General features: G+C 39.3%; 1 protein-coding gene across 2 annotated transcripts in view; it reads right to left on the bottom strand.

Annotated features, from left to right (window-relative positions):
* Positions 1-240: 240 nt before the first annotated feature.
* The window catches only part of CFI (complement factor I), a 37,027-nt gene continuing 20,281 nt past the window's right edge, over positions 241-16,986 (bottom strand). Inside the window, exons 7-15 of one of the 2 annotated variants that reach the window (XM_082838570.1) lie at positions 16,616-16,666; positions 15,004-15,027; positions 14,819-14,839; positions 11,926-11,961; positions 9,983-10,086; positions 9,709-9,812; positions 6,605-6,882; positions 2,068-2,172; positions 241-670 (exon numbers count right to left, since the gene is read on the bottom strand). In XM_082838570.1, the coding sequence (XP_082694696.1) occupies positions 453-670; positions 2,068-2,172; positions 6,605-6,882; positions 9,709-9,812; positions 9,983-10,086; positions 11,926-11,961; positions 14,819-14,839; positions 15,004-15,027; positions 16,616-16,666 (941 nt within the window). In that variant the 3' untranslated portion in view covers positions 241-452. The remainder of the gene's footprint in view (positions 671-2,067; positions 2,173-6,604; positions 6,883-9,708; positions 9,813-9,982; positions 10,087-11,925; positions 11,962-14,818; positions 14,840-15,003; positions 15,028-16,615; positions 16,667-16,986) is intronic. The other variant, XM_082838571.1, reaches the window with a different exon arrangement.

The raw sequence follows: 16,986 nt of genomic DNA, 5'->3' as shown, positions 1-16,986 counted from the left end.
CTGTGTTTTGTGTTTTTTGTTTTTTTTTTTTTTTTTGCGGTACGTGGGCCTCTCACTGTTGTGGCCTCTCCTGTTGCGGAGCACAGGCTCCAGACGCGCAGGCTCAGTGGCCATGGCTCACAGGCCCAGCCACTCCGCGGCATGTGGGATCTTCCCAGACCAGGGCACGAACCCATGCCCCCTGCATCGGCAGGCGGACTCTCAACCACTGCGCCACCAGGGAAGCCCAATCACATTTTCTAATAAATAAAATATGTATGCTTGAGTAGAATTTTTATTTGAGAATTGTACAGAATTCCAAAAAGGCATAAACTTTGTAGAGACCTTTAAAAAAATGTCCAATAAAATTGCCTTTATTTTTTTTCCTTGAAGAAGTACTACTTATGCAGTATCATTTCAATTAAAATGTAACTCCTGAGAGAAAAAGAGTAGAAAGAAGAGAGCACAGTTTTTTATACATTGTGCTGAGAAATACGAGACCTTCCTACATGAAGACTAATCCAGTCAAAATAATTGGCCACTTTTGTGTAAACGCCTGGGAACTCTGAATTTCCGCAGTTCTCACCCCAACTCACAACACCCCAAACATAAGTCACATTGTTGGCATCCTTACAGACTAAGGGGCCTCCAGAGTCCCCTTTACAGGCATCAATAGAACCATCATCTGTACCTGAGAAAGACCAAGGAAAAAGAAAATCATTTACTTCCATTTGTCAAGGCTGCCATGCCGACTTCCTGCCTCTTCCACCAATGACTGTACTGACACTGACTTTCTTACACTTGCCTAACAGGCAATAACACGTGCGCTCCCTTACAGAGCGGGCCCACGGACTTGTAGAGATGCAGGTTGGGAAATGCTGTGTCTTCTACTCATTCTCCAAGTTTAGCAAGGGCTCCCCCTCCTTCCTCTACTTTGTGGAAGCGTGTACTATGATGAGATAGCAATCTGAAAGTAGCTTCAAAGGCTGAGTGGGAAAATAATAGAAGTACCTAGTGATCATTGAGTGCTTAATATGTATTAGTCATTCATTGTTTTAAATCTCACCACAACCCTATGAGAGAAGTATCATTATTATCCCTATTTTAAGATGAGACAAGACACAGAGAAGTTAACTAACTTGTCTAAGGTCATACAGCTAATAAGTGGCAGAGCCTGGACTTGAACCCAGGCAGCCAGACCTCGGAGCTTGCCCTCTTAACTGTGCTATTGCCCCTTGGTAGATTTTGTGCTATTCCCTCCTTTTGTCCTCTGTAATCCTGAACTCCATTTCAAGATGGGAGGGCACAGGAAATGGCCTGTTTACTTTCTTCTCACTCTTATGACTTTCTAAGATTTTAAATCACTGTATCCAAGAAGTTATAAGAGGTCAATAACTCTGCCTTTTTCTATAACCCACTATTTATAAATGGTTTCAATAAAGTGTCCTAAATGCACTACTCTGGCTGGTACCCTGCCTTTGGGTCACCAACAAAAGTAGGGACTGCTGTAGTTGTGTTAGGTAGTAGCAGTAGCATCCCTGTGATCTTAAAGGAGAGAGTGGAAGGTATTGTGGGAAGTATAAAGGGATTTCCGAGGAGGGAGAATTTACTTCCAACTGGACGCATTTGAAATGAGATCATTTGGATTTTTACTTAGAAGTCTGGGTTTTGATCCCGAATATACCACTTGTCGTCTGTAAGACTTGGGCAACTTATAGAGCTGCTCTGCATCTCACTTTCCTCATCTATTAAGATCACCAAGGTTGCAGGTGAGGAAACTTGCTCAAGGTCACACATGTAGTAATTGGTAAAAACCGGAATGTAAACCCAGGCAGTCTGGTTCCAGAGGCTGTGCTCTCAATCACCTTGCTAGACTGCTGCATAATGGCTTAAGGAAGATTTTTCCTCTTGGTATCAGATTGTGGAACTTGAGCTGAGGGAAAGGGGCTGAAAAAGTTTGATGATGCAAGAGCCAGAGACCAAAGGAAAGAGTTGGAGGCCCCGATAAAGGGGGTGACTCAGTGGGGAGGAAAAACATGTTTGGTTAGTGAGTATAGAGACATTTCTGAGAAGCCACTCAGTGCTTACCTGCACACTCCATTTCTTTTTCAAAGTAGCGATCTGGGTAGAACTTAGAGCAGTTTGCTATTAGGTGAACTTCACCCCACTTAAGTGAATAGACTTTTTGGTTATCTAAACAAAGAGAGAAAACAAGTAGACATTTTGAAGTTACAAATGAGAGCTCTAAGTATTTACTTTCATAATTTAGTAAACCATTAGGAACATATAAGAATATATATTTTCTTTAATACATATGTAAACTTTTGAGGATAATTGATTAGCAAACTTAGTCATACAACTGACAGTATCCCCAGTTTCTAGAATTGTCTTTCTAAAAATAGTCAAGGGGCATTATTGAACGTCTGGCCTGGGTACTGTGAGATGAATAGGATAGACTATTCCACTCTGATCACTGAGTCCAGTGGCAGGGCTGGGGGATGGCTAGGAATCTGTTATCAGCTTACGTAAATAGCTCCTGTCTTCTTATAGTCCCTTATTTCCTTGAAAGGGCTTGTTAGAGTGCAAACAACTTTTTAATATAAGAATTTAAGATGCAGGAAATACATATGAAGTTACCAGTATCTATGTGTTTTTGCTTCTGTGAGGAACTCTATCTCCTAAACGATCTGAAAGTGATTGAAAGAGGATTTAGGATTTCCTTTCCTTTTAAGTCACAGATTTGGGACTCGAACTTGGTCCAAGGAAAGACAAGGACCAGGTGCTGTTGCTGATTGACAGTCCAGGGAAGATGACAACAACCTAAGAACACAGGGTGAGATGTCTCAGGTACAAGGAGTAAATTTTTGCCCTGTCTCCCCTCTTCCTTTCTCCCAGCTTGCAGCAACTTTTATGTGCTCAAAGAGGGCAGGGGCTAGGCCTGATTCATTCACTGCTGCACCAGCACCCAGCCTCATGCTAGCACAAATCAGTTACTTAATAAATATTTATGTAATTAATGCAGGAACTCAGTAATTCTATTATACACTAAATATTTTATGCCAAATGACGTGGCTCCTCAATTAATCTCTAAACTACCTGGGGACAGAGACCTCTTGCTTATCCTGAGAGGACACCGCCACAGACCCTAGCAGTGTATTGAGCACGCAGTAGTTAACTGTAGGACTAATATTCTTCTCTTCTGGGAAGCAGAGGAAGAAACAAATCCACCAATGTATGTAGCAAATCAGGAAAGAGTTTTTTTCTCCCTCAAGTCCTACTTCAAGTTAGTCTTAATATGACTACCTTATTCAGGATAACAGCTTTTCAAAAATTAGTAATTTATTATTTCCCCTAACTCAAGATAAGCCTTCAAAAACTGGGAGCTCTTGTAACATGTGAGAGATTTTTAAGAATCGGGAGATTGCTTCCTCCCCTGAACTCTTGTTTTGTATGTTTCTTGAAGCCTCTGCCACGTTCTGCTGTCTGGTGGGGGCATTCACGTCTGATGGCGCCTCTGTACTGTAAGTCCCTTGAGAGCTGGCCTTTGCCATCCCACTTCGTAGCCTCAGCATCTCCTGTTTGTTGGCTGGGTCCATATTTTTCAGCAGTGAGACCTTAGCACTTTAGCCTTACTATCTTGCACTCACAGAAAGGGCTCAATAAATGTGTTGAATCACATTTGATTAATAAATAAATCAGTGCATAAGAATATCTCTACTAGTTTATAGAAAATACATGGAATAGAAGCACATGTTAAATGCCACATCAAGGATACAATCATCCAAACTCAAGGTGTGGAAATTCTAAAATAAGAATGACCCAGTTCCATTTAAAATAAATACGTTTTAAATGAAAGGAAGAGGTAACTGTTCTAGATTAAAAGAGATTTAAGAAAAATAGCCACTGAATGCAATGTGTGGACACTGTTTGGATCCCAATGGAGATAATCTGATTGTAAAAATTTTTTGTAAATAATTAAGGCACGTTCAACACAGCTGGTTATTAGACGATATTACGGAATCATTTTTATTTTGTTGAGTATGAAGGGTGTTGTGGTTTTGTTTTTGTTTTTGAAGTCCTTACCTGGTAAAGATGTATACTGGAGTATTCATGGGTAAAATTACGTGATAGCTGGGATTTGATTTGATATGCTCCAGGAAAAAGTAAGTGCATGTGGGGGAATATGTTGAAAAGCTCCTGATTTGTCTTTTGGATCCTTTCTCTACCCTTCAATGCCCTGCCCTCTGCCCTGAGAGCCTGAGCTGGAGGGATTGCCTCGATAGGAAGGCCTTCACCTCTGGTTTCCAGCAGAGGACTCCAGCAGAAGGGAAGGAGGGAAGGAGAGAGGATAGTGAGATTGGGGCTGGCTATAACCTTCAACCCAAGGTCATTACTTCTCTCAAGGTAGCCTGCTTTACCTAAGACTCTTTCTCCTGGTAACTTCTCCTTCACCTTATACCTTCAGATCCAGGAAAGGTCTCAGTTCTGGTACTGTTAGTTCTGGGTTCCTGCATAGCCCTTGTGGTTCCCCAACCTCCCACCTACATCTTTGTTATTAACTCCTTTACGAATAAACTTTCCTAATTATCCGATTGTGATTGTGATCAATTCAGGGAGCTAAAACAAGAATGGTGGAATGTTGATAACTGTGAAGGCTGCGTGAGGAAAGGTAGGTCTATTTTACTTTTATCTCTACTTTTGTGAGTACATGTGAATGTACATAATAAAAGTTTTAAAAAAACAGAACATGGAATTCCCTGGCTGTCCAGTGGTTAGGACTCTGCGCTGTCACTGCCAAAGGCCGGGGTTCAATCCCTGGTTGGGGAACTAAGATCCCACAAGCCTCAAGGTGCAGCCAAAATGAAATAACATAAAATATTAAAATGTTGATATTAAAAAAACAAACAGCCAAGAGGCACATGAGAAGATGCTCAATATCACTAATTATTAGAGAAATGCAAATTGAAACTACAATGAGGTATCACCTCACACCGGTTAGAATGGCCATCATCAAAAAATCTACAAACAACAAATGCTGGAGAGGGTGTGGAGAAAGAAAACCATAATTTGAATTTTTACAAGCACTCCAGTGTTCATTGTAGCATTATTTACAATAGCCAGGACATGGAAGCAACCTAAATGTCCATAGACAGAGGAATGGATAAAGAAGATGTGGTACATATATACAATGGAATATTCCTCAGCCATAAAAAGAATGAAATAATGTCATTTGTAGCAACATGGATGGACCTAGAGATTGTCATACTGAGTGAAGTAAGTCAGACAAAGACAAATATCACATGATATTGCTTATATGTGGAAAGTAAAAAAATGGTACAAATGAACCTATTTACAAAACAGAAATTGAGTCACAGATGTAGAAAACAAACTTATGGTTACCAAGGGGAAAGGGGAGGGAGGGGATAAATTGGGAGATTGGGATTGACATATGACATAGTAGACATACAAAGTCTATTATATATAAAATAGATAACTAACAAGAACCTAATATATAACACAGAGAATTCTATTCAATACTCTGTAATGACCTATATAGGAATAGAATCTAAAAAAAGAGTGGATATATGTATATGTATAACTGATTCACTTTGCTGTATGGCAGAAATTCACACAACATTGTAAATCAACTATACTCTAATAAAAAATTTAATTAAAAAAAAAGAACGAATATAAGGACATAATACTTTCTGGATGAGTTAATTACTAATAAAATTTTAGTATTTTGTAAATCTTGGGTATTCAAACATACCACAAATCCAGGTTCATTTACATGCGTATTTTATACTTTTCAATATGGCAATTATAAAGAATGTGTTGGAATAGGAGTCTATTAGACTAATGCAGTGAAGTTATTTACAAAGAGTTTAAGAGGTCGAAAGGAAGCTAAATTTCTAGGCTGACTTCGAGAAGAAGGGAAAAGCATGGCCTAAATTAATTTTAATCTATCTCCAATTTAGCATGTCTTGCTAATAATTTGTCCCTAAGGGTCTACATCTCTTATTCATATGAATTTTCACCTCAAGTCTTCTTAGAAGCTCAAAGAATGAATTCTTCATGTTCTCTTTCTCTTTGTGGGATGTGGAGGTGTGAGGCATGGAGAATAGGGGAGGGCAGCGGAGAGAGCTGAAGGGTTGTGGGATCACTGACTCAGCATATACTATGATTATCCCTTTGAAAACCTTTTTATCTTTCATCCATATCATTCCAACAAATCCAGAAGGCCCATGCTATATGTCCCCCGTCACTCCATTTTTTTCTATATCACAGAGTATAGGTATCCTTTGAAACTCTAGGTCAGGATCAATTACATAATTTGCAGAACCAAGTGAAAATTGAAAATGTGAGGTGGGGCCCCTGCAAAATTCATTAAGAATTTCTTGATGGTGACAATAGAGCAGTACACCAAGCACAAATCTCTTCGGTGCCCAGAGCCCATGGGCAACCACACAGGTCCTATGCCCATGAGCTGGCCTTGGCTGGACATTCACTTTCCTGGATTTGATGCAATGTTTCTCTCTGGACACTAGGAGATTAGCTCCTATGCATTTCTATTCCTATTCATTTTTCAGCCCCTGGATTCTGATTAACAAACTGTAAAACATACCTTTTTCTCGACCCCAGCCAGAAACGATGCATTTATCATTAGGTTGAAATAGATAGGGAGACCAGGGGACACAGGCAGGGACGGAACGAGGCAACACACATTCTTTTCGTCTTGGGTGTTTTTTCATTTCAATCAAAGCTATGTCATTTTGGTAGGTGGCTCCATTGTACTTATCGTGGATAATAATTTGATTTACCAACTGAACAGCTATCTGAGAGTCAGGTCTTAACAAGTCTGTAAATGATGTCCATATTTGGTAACGACGAATTCTGCTGATTCTGTAACAGAAAGGAAAAGGGAAATAAATATATTGAGAAAAAAAACAACTATAAATTGGACTTCTGATGCTTCATCTTTAAATTCTCCCTTTTTAAGGAAGTTTTTCGTTTTCCCGGATTTTTTTTTTTATCTTTGCTGTCATGAAACAGTGCAATTAAATTTGCTTAGGACAGAATTAAAGTCCGCGGGTAAATGAAGAGAGGAATAGTTCATCTAACTGCTCAATATTAGGGACATAAAGATCTTGCTAACTACCAGATATGCCAGAATTAGAATGAGTTGGCTGCCTCTGAAGTAAGAGCACCGGCACTGAAGGTGTTTAAGCAGAGACCAGAGAGCGTCTAGCAAGAAATGTGCTTGAGGAAATAGGGAGTCAGAGCACAGAACCCCAGAGGTTCCCAGGGTGAAGACCACAGCTGTCATCATTCTGACCTTTAAAACTGACTTCATCCTAACTCTGCATTGTATTTATTTGCTCACAAGCCTTTCTTCCTGTTTGTGCTACCTGAAGTCAAAGATAGGGTCTTATCATCTATAGATAGATGCCTGTGTTGAGTATTATACCTGGAACACAGCAGCTGTTTTAGAATTTGGTTGAGATGGTGAATGAGCTAAATATTGCCTGTCTCGATGCCTCACTCTATTTTCATATCAATTTTCACCTCGTGGTTTCCAGCAAATTGGGTGTCTACCATCACTTTCTCAGGGAATCACCTTACAGTTAAACAGTGATGTCCTAGGAACTAATGAGTGTTCAAGATGCTTTTATTTAAACGTAGAGTTCCAAGAATGCTGTGTTTCATAGTACTTTTGGTTGTTTTTCAGGATCAGAGGTCCTGAATATTGTTTAATGTTTAACTGTTGATCCATTCAATTCACTTAACAAATATTTAGTGTGTACCTACTATTACCAGGCACTGTGTTAGCCACTGGGATGCAGAAATGAGCAAATCGGAAATAGTTCCTGCTTTCATGGAACTCAGGGTCTAGGAAAGGATGCAGCATTAAGTGGATAATCACACCAGTGAAGATATGTATTCTACTGTAAAAAGTGAGAGGAACTCACAGCACATGGGTTCTGAGAACATATCAGGAGGGCTTAGACTTTAGGGAGTGGGGGAAGGTTCTCTGAGGAAGTGAGGATTGAGCTGAGATCTGAATAACGAGTAGCACTAACTAGGGAAACAAGGTAGGAAAGATGCTTTCAGGCATGGGAAACCATATGTGAAGGTCTCTTTGCAGCAGGGAGCAAGGTACACTTGAATAATGGAAAGAAGGCCAGAGCAGGTGGAATAGGGGCAAGAAGTGGCGCTGTGGGGCAAGACGAGATCGGCAAAGGTAAATAGGGGTCACATCACTCGGGGCCTAATGAGCTCTGTTAAACATTTTGTTTAGTTTTTTATCCCAAGAGGAATGCAAAGCCGTCGAATTTTAAGTGGGAAGTGGTCAAAACCAGGTATGGAACTACTACTCTTGCTGCACAGTAGGCAATGGATAGATGGGGGCAGTGCTGGGCAGTGACAGTGGGTAAGCCAATTCAGAATCGGTTGGTATAATCCAGGAAAGAGGTGGGAGCAGGGTAATAGTGGAAAGAAGTTTTGAGAATTAAATAATTGGAAATTAAAGAAGCCATCTGGAGTTGGTGATACACTGGCTGAGCTATGGTAGGGTTGAGGGAGTGAAGTGCGAAGATTTTTAGATTTCTGCCCCGTGTAGCTAGATGAATGGTGCTGTCATTTGCTGAGATAGGGAACACTGGGTCAGGGCCATATCTGGGGGAAGGGGCATATCATGAGCTCGGTCTTAGACCTTTTGGATTTGATTTACTTCTGATAGAGTCAAGATAGTCAGCGTACTGTAGGGTCAGGGTTGGAGAAGAGGTCTAAGCTGGAAATATCGTTGTGTCAGCATACGGTGGTATTTTAAAGGACAGAAAATTTTAGGAAGAAGAAGTAAGAAGAGAAGAGGAAGCCAGGATACACCTTGAGGAACTCAGGTATTTCAGGGGAGCAATAATGCTCAGTCACTGGAGGAGGAAGCTGCAAAGAAGGCAGAGAAGGTGTGACCAGAGAGGTAGGTAGAAAACCAGGAGAGTGTTGTGTAACAGAAGCCAAGAGAAAAGGGTCATTCAGAAGGAAGAACTTAGAGTTGGTGCATTGCTCCAATCCATGAGGATTTTTATGGGTGTCATTCAACAGATTTCTTATCTCTCTCAACTTCGGGTCGCCTGCGGATTTTCTAAGCAGGCCTTCATCTAAGTTACTGTCAGATACGTTGAACTTGATTTTACCCTGGCTCTGCAACTGACTTGTAGTGTTGCTTTAGCCAAGTTATGTAACTTCTAGTCTCAGTCTGCTTATCTAGAAAATGGGAGGAATAATACTTACCTCTTAGGACTGTTAAGAATATTAAAACAAAATAACATATATGAAAGTGCTGGACATAGTATCTGGGCTGTAAGAGGTGCTCAATAAATGGTCCTTCGTTCATTCTAAAGGTCATAACTGAGGGCAGAATTCTGAACCTGTTCTCCAGGCTGACCTTGATCCATGCAAATGAGCCAAGTGAAATAACTTGGTACCTACAGGTTTGATCTGCCCTTGCCAGCTGGGATCAACAGTGTGGTGTGAGGGGAACACAGTGGGTTCTGGGGAATTGGCCTCTGGGATCCCGATCATGAATATCAAAGGGCGTTTAGCAGATAATAGAGTGGAACTTGTCAATTATTTTTCTTATATATGCTTTTATTTATCACCTGCCACAATCTCTATTACCTAACTTCATTATTTCAGGAAATCCAACATCTACTGGAGACGTTTTTTTACCTGACACAATGTGCAGCAGTCAGAATCCAACAGCCACCAATATAAATTCCTCCACAGTTGATTTTCTCACCTTCCTTAATTGCCACCTGCCATGGGAAGTCTCCCTGTAAAGACATTTGTGTGGTCACTGCCATCCTCCCAGACAGGTGGCTCGAAGATATTTCCATGGCAAGCTCTCAGTCTCTTGTAATTACCACATTCCACCCCCACCTCTATTTTTTCAAACTTGGGCTGCTCCTGGGAAGTGACATTGTAACTTTTTGTGCGGGTTTACCACTTTTGCTGGCTTTCCTCCTATGACTCGTTTCCTTCGAATGTGCGCGCTGTTTTTAACTCCACAGGACAGTTTAGGGAAAAATGATTTTATCCATTTTCTTTCTTTAAGAAAGGAAGAGATTGCATCATTATGATTTTGAAACCATTACCTTCTGGGCAAACTTCTTGATTATCTATGCCATAAAAACAGCAGAGTCACAACTAATATGAAACAGGCCAGATTCATTAGTAACTTATTTTAGATGCTAAACTGTGCTATTCACCTTGTTTAAAAATTCTGGCTTACTATTAAAATTGGCTTGATTCTCTGAAGTTCCGCCCAAGGTGGACTAGTGGCAGAAAGAGGCTGCCTGAGGGGTTAAACATTTACCAGCCTCTGGAAGATAAGAGAAGCCACATGCCCAGGCATTACTACCATGACAGTTCAGGATGGGGGTCACATGCAGAACTCCAGCTTCTTACTTTCATAGTTTTTACTTTCTAGAGGTTGTTTATATGGGACTCTTTTCAATAATATTAACATTAAGGATGTTAACGTTGAGTACTTTCTGTCAGGCCCCATGCTAAGTACTTTGTATATAGTTTATATCACTTAATCATCATATTAACCCTGAGAGGTAATGTGCCAGGAACCCCTGGACAATCCAGGATCAGTGGGCTGGGAGGGGGGTTGTGTTTTTAGCCACTTGACATGTGATGATGTTTCCTTCCTCTGTGAGCACTCAGACAAGGCATGTTTGTCACTGGGAGGCATGGTAGACCAAGGCTTAAGACATGAATTTTCAAGAGAATTCATGACAAAGGAAGAAAGTAAAAGTATAAGATGCTCTTCTTATTCTCTCACTCTATTTTATCATGTCACAAAAATTTCTGCCATCCCAAATGAGAAAGGAAAATTAGTATCATTCTCAATTACTTTGAACATACAAGAAGGAGGTAGGTCCTCAAGGGAGAGAAGTTGTGAACAAATCTGGATAAAGGAATTTGGGGGGAGTCCCATCCATCCTAAGAACTGTGTTGGGGGAAGAGTGTGATGATAAATTTTAAATTTCTGCTTGGACCTTTGAAAGAAGAGGGACCCCATCATTTGAGGACTATGAAACCAGCTTGGGTAGTATCTGAAAATTAATGTTACCTTGAATAGAAAATAAAGGGCCTTTGTTGGAAATCCCTCTAACTAATATCTGTAGCTTTGAGATCTAAATCTTTCACTCATTGCCTGATTTTTAAAAAATTGTTGATAGTTTTTGGGCCTGGCAATTGGAAGGGAGTCTTACATGAACTTCAGTTTTTAAACCTCCTAAAATAGGGAGATACTTCATTCCTAATTTGCATTTGAGCTTGTTACTCACCTAAGGTCACACAACTAACAGATAACTGAGTCAGGATTTAATACGAGTCAGTCTGACTCAAAAGCTCTTATCAGTTACTGTCTTCCCAGAAACTTAATACTTTAATTAAATTTGGCCCTCAGTGCAGAACTGGCCAACATACAGATCTTCACAGACCTCCTGTTATCATGGTTTAAAATATTGCAAAAGAGCAGGTTCATTCAATTCACATCTATTATTTTTCTATTTCAAAATGTATGTCCTGGGTCACACTTGAAATCTGGTTGTTTTTGACAAAACTGACCTAACAAATCTCATAACAAATAGAAAAACCTTTTGTAGGACTAGAGTGTTGTTTTCATTTCAAAACTAGCCATATGAATTAACCCATTTTAAAAGCAGTTCTCAAGAAGCATTTATGCTTGTTTTTCTTAAAAATGATAAGGAAAGTAGTAATGTTATTCTTTTCTATTTAAGTTGATATCAAAGGTAATTGTTGCGTGAATCGATTATATTGCATATATGCGTACATACTCACACACATGCAAATGACATTAAAATGCAAATTTAACCAGAGAAGGACCAGTAAGAAAGAAGAATGCTAACTTACCTGCATCCATATCAGCAGTCAACATTTCTGTTTCTTCTATAATCAAACAAAAGTTCCAATGTTTAATATCGTGTTTATAGTAAGAATTAAATCATTAAAATCATTTAAACTTCGTTAATAATTATCTGTCTAAACCTTGTCCTACCTTTAAAAAGGACAGTACAAAATCTTATTTCCTTTCTATAGCTAGATAATTGTGAAGGCTCAAGATGAACGATGTAAGAAAATTTTCAGGCACAAACTACAGGTGTCTGTTGGCACAAGTGAATGGTGAGACTCATGGTGCTGCAGAGTTCTGCATTTAGAGCAGGCGAAACGCCCAGTTCAGAGAAGAAAAGCATCTCTTTCAACTCTGAATTGGCAAGGTCTTTTTTTTTTTAAATTAATTTATTTATTTTTAGCTGTGTTGGGTCTTCGTTTCTGTGCGAGGGCTTTCTCTAGTTGCGGCGAGCGGGGGCCACTCTTCATTGCGGTGCGCGGGTCTCTCACTATCGCGGCCTCTCTTGTTGCGGAGCACAGGCTCCAGACGCGCAGGCTCAGTAGTTGTGGCTCACGGGCCCAGTTGCTCCGCAGCATGTGGGATCTTCCCAGACCAGGGCTCGAACCCGTGTCCCCTGCATTAGCAGGCAGATTCTCAACCACTGCGCCACCAGGGAAGCCCTGCAAGGTCTTTATATAAGGTAGGGAGCAGTTATAGACACTGACCGAAATAGTCCTGAGCTGACATTAAAAAGGGTCTTCTCATTTTGTGTATATATTAAGGCACCTCTTAACAGGGGTTATGCAATGTTTAATTGGTTTCAGTGTTAGGCATAGTTATTATTAGTCATCTGGGATGCAGAAGTCAAAAGTTAAACAAAAAGAAAAACAGAAACACATTCTCTCTTCTTCCTTTTATTCTCTTAGACCTTTGCTTGAAGTTATATGGGATGATTCCATCTTCACTCTACTGTCCTAGAACATTTCAGTCATGGACAGGATCATCAGTTCTTTGACCTGAGGATCCAAAGGTGAATTCCCACAACATGTTGTTCTGTCTTGGATGAGGGTGCAGCCTAGAGGGGCAATGTTACTTTGCTGCAGCAATCCTGTGTTTTATCACTGGATTTCCCAACTTCTTTTGGGGAGAGACATACATGTATCTGTTATGCTACACATCTAGGTTATTTTCTGCTCAGAGCTTTGACAAAAGCAACAACATGAACCAAAGAGAAGACTTCATATTAAATGCTCAACAAAGGAAGATGGGGAAAGTCCAGTGTAGCTGAGATATACTGGATATTAGAAGAGCAGCATAAAACTCCAAAAGCACAGACGGTAAGAAAAACAATCAATGACTTTGATTAAATAAAGATTTAAACATTTAAAGATTAAATTTAATCTTTAATCTTGGCTAAAGTTAATAGATGGGTGACAGAATGGAAGAAGGTATTTGCATGTCTAAAACTGAAAATGGATTAATATCTAGAATGCAACAAGAAAGAAGACTGCAGTCCCAATATGAAATGAGGCCAACGATGTGAACTGGAAAAAGGACAGAAGAAAGGAAAGGAAGAGGAAACTCAAAAAGCTAGTATGCATATGAAGAGAAACCCAAAATCATTGGTTACGACAAAAATTCAAATTAATAAACAATGCCATATCACTTGAGAGTATGAGACTAGCAAAATTAGAAAGCTGCATAGTACTGAATGTTAGTGGGTTTGAGGCAAGCCCTTGGGTGTTGTCGGTGGAGGTGAGGACCACTCTGCCAGAGAACGAGCAGGCCCTAGGTTGTCAGATTAAGTAGAGGCATACCCCAAGACCCAGCAATTCTTGGCCCAGCTAGATGTCTCAAAGAAATCCTCCCACACATCCTCAAGGAGAGGATATTCACTGCACTGTGAGTGCGGGCTGAGAGTCCATTACTGAGAAGGTAGGGAGTCACTTGTGAAAGATGAACACCACAGCGTTTTATCATGTGGCAGTTAGAAGCAACAGATTAGATGGAAACATCGCAACATGGACAGATCTTAAAAACGTAACGCTTTGTGAAAAGATAAAAAGGAAATATAAGATCTAGAACACACTACTATGTGAATTACAGATGTATGCTCACAAGGTAACAGTACACACTGGATAAGAATGTATACAAACAAAAAGACAGAGATGATCATGTGCAATGAGCTAAGGAATATAATTAAGTCATCTCTTTGCCCCTGAGGTCTGAAACTAGGAAGGAAGGAAGGACAAGAAGGAGGGAAGGGGAAAAGGAATAAAGAAGAGGAAACAAACAAAAAAAAACAAAACAAAAACAAAACAAAAAGGACAGCAGCCTTGGAGGGCAAAATGACAAGAGGGAGGGAATACAAAGAAATAGTTGAAATTGCCATTTAGAACAGGGCTGATCTTGAGCGTATAAAAGTCACTCAGGAACCCTAAGGAGGACGATAAACTTTTAGTAGTCATTTTATATGAATAATGAAGAAAGGGATGACCCTAAAGAGCTGGAAGATTTCGGGATATCTGTTACAAAAGTAAATAAGGAAATACCTGTCATAAAAAGATGTTATCTTTCCTCTGGTGACAATTTCTTCAGGAGCTGCCTTGGTTTTGGGGAAAAAGCAAAGGAAGAGAAGGGTATTTGGCAGAGATGAAATGTGCAGGGAATGCGCCTTGGGTGGTTTTTGGCTAGCAGGCTGTGATCGGGGAGTGTGGGAATGAAAGTTTACCACACTGCGGGGGGCGGGGGGGGGGGGGGGTGTGGCGGGAAAGGCCATTGTGCCTAAACAAATGTTAAAACCGGTTATGTCATCCTCAGTTAATAGTTACCTTAAAATATAAGATAACAGCAGTGCTTGCTTGTATTTTGTTTCAATTCTGCAATATCCCGAAAATTTAATAAATTTTTTACCTTGAGCCATATGTAAATCGCCTGAAAAAAGAACAAAAACAAAAAAATTACCACAGCAAAGGATAATTTTTATTTGGAAAAAAATGCATACCATTTCAAGCTAGAACACCTTATTCTTCTTCTCAATTTTGTAATATAAATTTACAAAATTTATTTATTTAAATCTATTGTAAAAATAGATTTACCTTTAATTTCAGGATGTCTGGTTCCTAAAAACAAAACAAAAAACTCACTGTAGCAAAGAGATCATTTTCACTTGAATTAAATATACACTAATCATTAATATTTCAGTAATAGTATAACAACTTTAATATTTACAAAAAGATAAAAGGGAACCACATTATGCCATTTTTTGTGGGCACAACCAAATACTCTGATTTTTAATACTGCTTAACAAATGTTTCATCTTACATTTAAACACACACCAGTTTCACCACAGCAAGGAAATCATTTTAACTTCAGTTTTAAAAAAAGATTCGTATTTTAGATATATTTGAATACATACCCAACAGCAGACTTATTATATAGTTAAACAAAATTTATTTACTCTTTTTATCTTATATTAATAAAAAGTGGGTTTATAAAGGATAAATGAAATTAAGGTATATTCCAAACCTCCCTTGGTTTAGTGATTCTGATCTGTTCCCTGAAAGGAGAGATCAATGAATATATTAATATATTTATTTCACATCTCTGCTCTCACTTGCCCTTTCTCAGAGAGGGAAAAATTAGAATCATTATTGAAATACAAAGCACAGCTCACTCTAAAGATGGATAAACTGAAGTAACAATGACAGTTGACAAAATGTATTTTTGATATGGATTCAAGAAATTACTACTAAAAGTAAGCTTTATGTTGTAGTTATTCCCTTGCAGTAGGATTCTTTTTTTTTTTTTTTTTCTGATAAACTAACAAATTCTGAGGAGGAGAAGAGGGAGGGAGATGGGAAGAAGAGGAGGAGGTAGAGAGGAAACCCAAAATATTATTATACTGAAGCGGTGAAATCAAACCGTAGAGCTTCAGAGAGAGAAGCTGTATACTGTATGGTTTCACTTATATATGGCATCTAAAAAATCCAAACTCATAGAAATAGAGGTCAGATTTGTGGCTACCAGAGGCAGGGGTTGGGGGCTAGGAGATTGGGTGAAGGTGGGGAACTGGGTGAAGGTGGTCAAAAGGTACAAACTTGCAGTTATAAGGTAAATAAGCACTGGGGCTAGTGACGTCACCAGCATGGTGACGATAGTTAACACTGCTGTATGGTATACTTGAAAGTTGCTTTGAGTAAATCCTGAAAGTTCTCATCACAAGGAAAAAGAATTGTAACTATATGAGGTGATGGATATCAACTAAACTTATTTTGGTAATAATTTTGCAATATATGAGTCAAGCTCATGCTGTACACCTTAAACTTCTACAGTGTTGTATGTCAATTATATCTCAGTAAAACTGAGGGTGAGGGAAGCTATCAAGCTGCACTGGCAAAAGTCAGGGCACTGTCTTCCTCCCTGAAAAATTTTTGAAATTTCTTTCTTTCCTCTCTTCACTAAGAATTTCACTACATTTAACCAAATTAAAGTATTTTGCTCAACTGCTTTATACTCTTCAAATAAATTAACGTGATTTGAAATCCTAAAAAGTGTGTCTTTTAAGAACTGATATCAATGGAAAATTAAACAAAATTTCATTAAAGTCAAATACTTGGCATACCAAGCAATTATACATAATTAATGTCAATTAACTTATCCATACATATCTTCAACATTTATTTAATGCTTATATGGAAGGCACTTTACCTGGGACATTTGGAACGTAAAAATAATTTGATCCTGTTTTAAAGGTGTTTGCTGTTGAGAAGGAAAGGTAAGACGAGTACAAAAACTTACAATAAACCATTAACAGTAATTCAGTGGTGTCCTGACACGGACTTTACCACTACACAGGAGGCTGTTGTGTCCCTTCCCGGTTTGTGTTCTGTGACATCATGTCAATGGCTTGAAATCACCCACGGTGGGAGTAATTTACAGCCCAGAAATTAGCCAAAGCTACAAATCAGGGAGTCCCCGTCCCTCTTCAAAGCCAACTGTTAAACATTTACCAGCGCACCCCTGGATTCGTTCCATAAGTGAGGTGGATTCAAGGACCCACACTCCTCCTGCAGCCTTCC

This window comes from Leucopleurus acutus (genome assembly GCF_964270905.1).
Source record: "Leucopleurus acutus genome assembly, chromosome: 4".
Taxonomy (NCBI): domain Eukaryota; kingdom Metazoa; phylum Chordata; class Mammalia; order Artiodactyla; family Delphinidae; genus Leucopleurus; species Leucopleurus acutus.
The sequence above is the reverse complement of the archived record's forward strand: the minus strand, read 5'-3'. Positions and strand labels throughout refer to the sequence as shown.